Source organism: Alligator sinensis, unplaced genomic scaffold, assembly GCF_000455745.1.
Source record: "Alligator sinensis unplaced genomic scaffold, ASM45574v1 scaffold265_1, whole genome shotgun sequence".
In the NCBI taxonomy this organism is placed as follows: domain Eukaryota; kingdom Metazoa; phylum Chordata; order Crocodylia; family Alligatoridae; genus Alligator; species Alligator sinensis.
The window spans coordinates 428318-429705 of NW_005842961.1; the positions used below are offsets into that span (position 1 = coordinate 428318).

The following is a 1388-nucleotide window of genomic DNA, read 5'->3' on the forward strand; positions in this document are numbered from 1 at the left end:
CGCAGGCTCAGCTGCTGCAGCACATTGCCAGCCTCGAGGTATGGGATGGGGGGGCGCGGAGGGGCCACAGCTGGGGCCTGAAGCGAGTTCACCAGGTCTCAGCCCGCAGCAGAGGGGCGGCAGGGCCACGCAGGGGCTCATGGCGCCCCCTGCATCCCCCAGGGCACCTACAGACATGACCCGCTGCGGCTCCTGGGCATTGTGCGCCGGGTGCTGCAGGAGGAGAAGGCAGCTGTGATGAAGCAGGTGAGACCCCCGTGGGCCCCCGCCCTTGCAGGGCCCAGGGCTGTCCCTGGGTCCCGCAGCCTCACACTCCCCCTGTGCCCCCCAGGACCGGCACCTGCCCCTGGGCTTCCACCAGCAGCAGGAGGAGATGAAGTTTGGGCTGGAGCTGCAGCGGCTGCAGCACCGCGTGCACGAGCTCCAGGCACGGCGCCAGGCAGAGCCTGGTGAGCAGGGCTGGTGGGGGGCTGTGCCTCAGTTTCCCCATCCCTCCCTCAGGGAATCCCAGCCCACAGCTTTGTGACACCCTGTGCCTCAGTTTCCCCATCCACTTTAGGAAATCCCAGTCCTCTCACTCCAGGTTGGGGTGGCCTGTGCCTCAGTTTCCCCATCTCCTTTCCACCCCAGCCTCATGTGTGCCCTCTGCCTCAGTTTCCCCAGCCCCATAGTTCCCTCCCCTCCCCAGGCTGGTAATCACAACAACCTCCCCCAGCCTCAAGACACCCCTTGCCTCAGTTTTCCCATTCCCTAGTCTCTCCCTCGGAGACTCCTGACCCTTCACCCACGCCTCGTGGCCCTAGGAGGCTTGCAGGGGGAGTGGGGTAACAAGGGAGTGTTAAGTTCCCCACCAGCCCTGCAGTCCCCGGGGTTCAGGGGTCTCCAAAGGGCAGGTTCATCCTGGTGCTGGGGTGACCAGGCTGCCCCATGCCCCACCAGGCTGTGCCCCCACAGGTCTGCAGGGCTCCCAGCTGAAGATGGAGGTGACAAGTGCAGGCAGCGTAAGTGGCTTGGAGCTGGCGCTGGGGGTCGGAGCTGGAGAAACTGAAGCACGGGGCAACATGCAGCTGGGGATGCTGCAGGGCCAGGCTGGAGGTGTATGTGGGACCCAGGTGTCCGGGCATGGAGCTTGCTCAGGGCACTGGGACTGGGGCTGGCCTGGGGCAGGTAGGGACACCCCCCCCCAGACCTTCTCCCCAATCCTGTGGCGCCAGGAGCTGCCCGTGCTGCTGCTGGAAGCCACGAAGGAGCTGGAAGGGGCCAAGCAGCAGGTGCTGAAGAGGATCCAGATCTGGAAGCGGCACCAGCAGCTGGCGGGAAACGGCGCCACCTTCGACGAGAGCCTGGACCCGCTACAGAAGAGGGGGGGCTGTGGGTCGGGGGCGAGG

General features: G+C 66.1%; 1 protein-coding gene across 1 annotated transcript in view; it reads left to right on the forward strand.

The window, feature by feature from the left end:
* The window catches only part of STAT6 (signal transducer and activator of transcription 6), an 8648-nt gene that overhangs the window by 1121 nt on the left and 6139 nt on the right, over nucleotides 1–1388 (forward strand). The window contains exons 3-6 of the mRNA XM_025192705.1: nucleotides 6–38; nucleotides 163–246; nucleotides 332–449; nucleotides 940–1363. Coding sequence (XP_025048490.1) covers nucleotides 6–38; nucleotides 163–246; nucleotides 332–449; nucleotides 940–1363 — 659 coding nt within the window. The remainder of the gene's footprint in view (nucleotides 1–5; nucleotides 39–162; nucleotides 247–331; nucleotides 450–939; nucleotides 1364–1388) is intronic.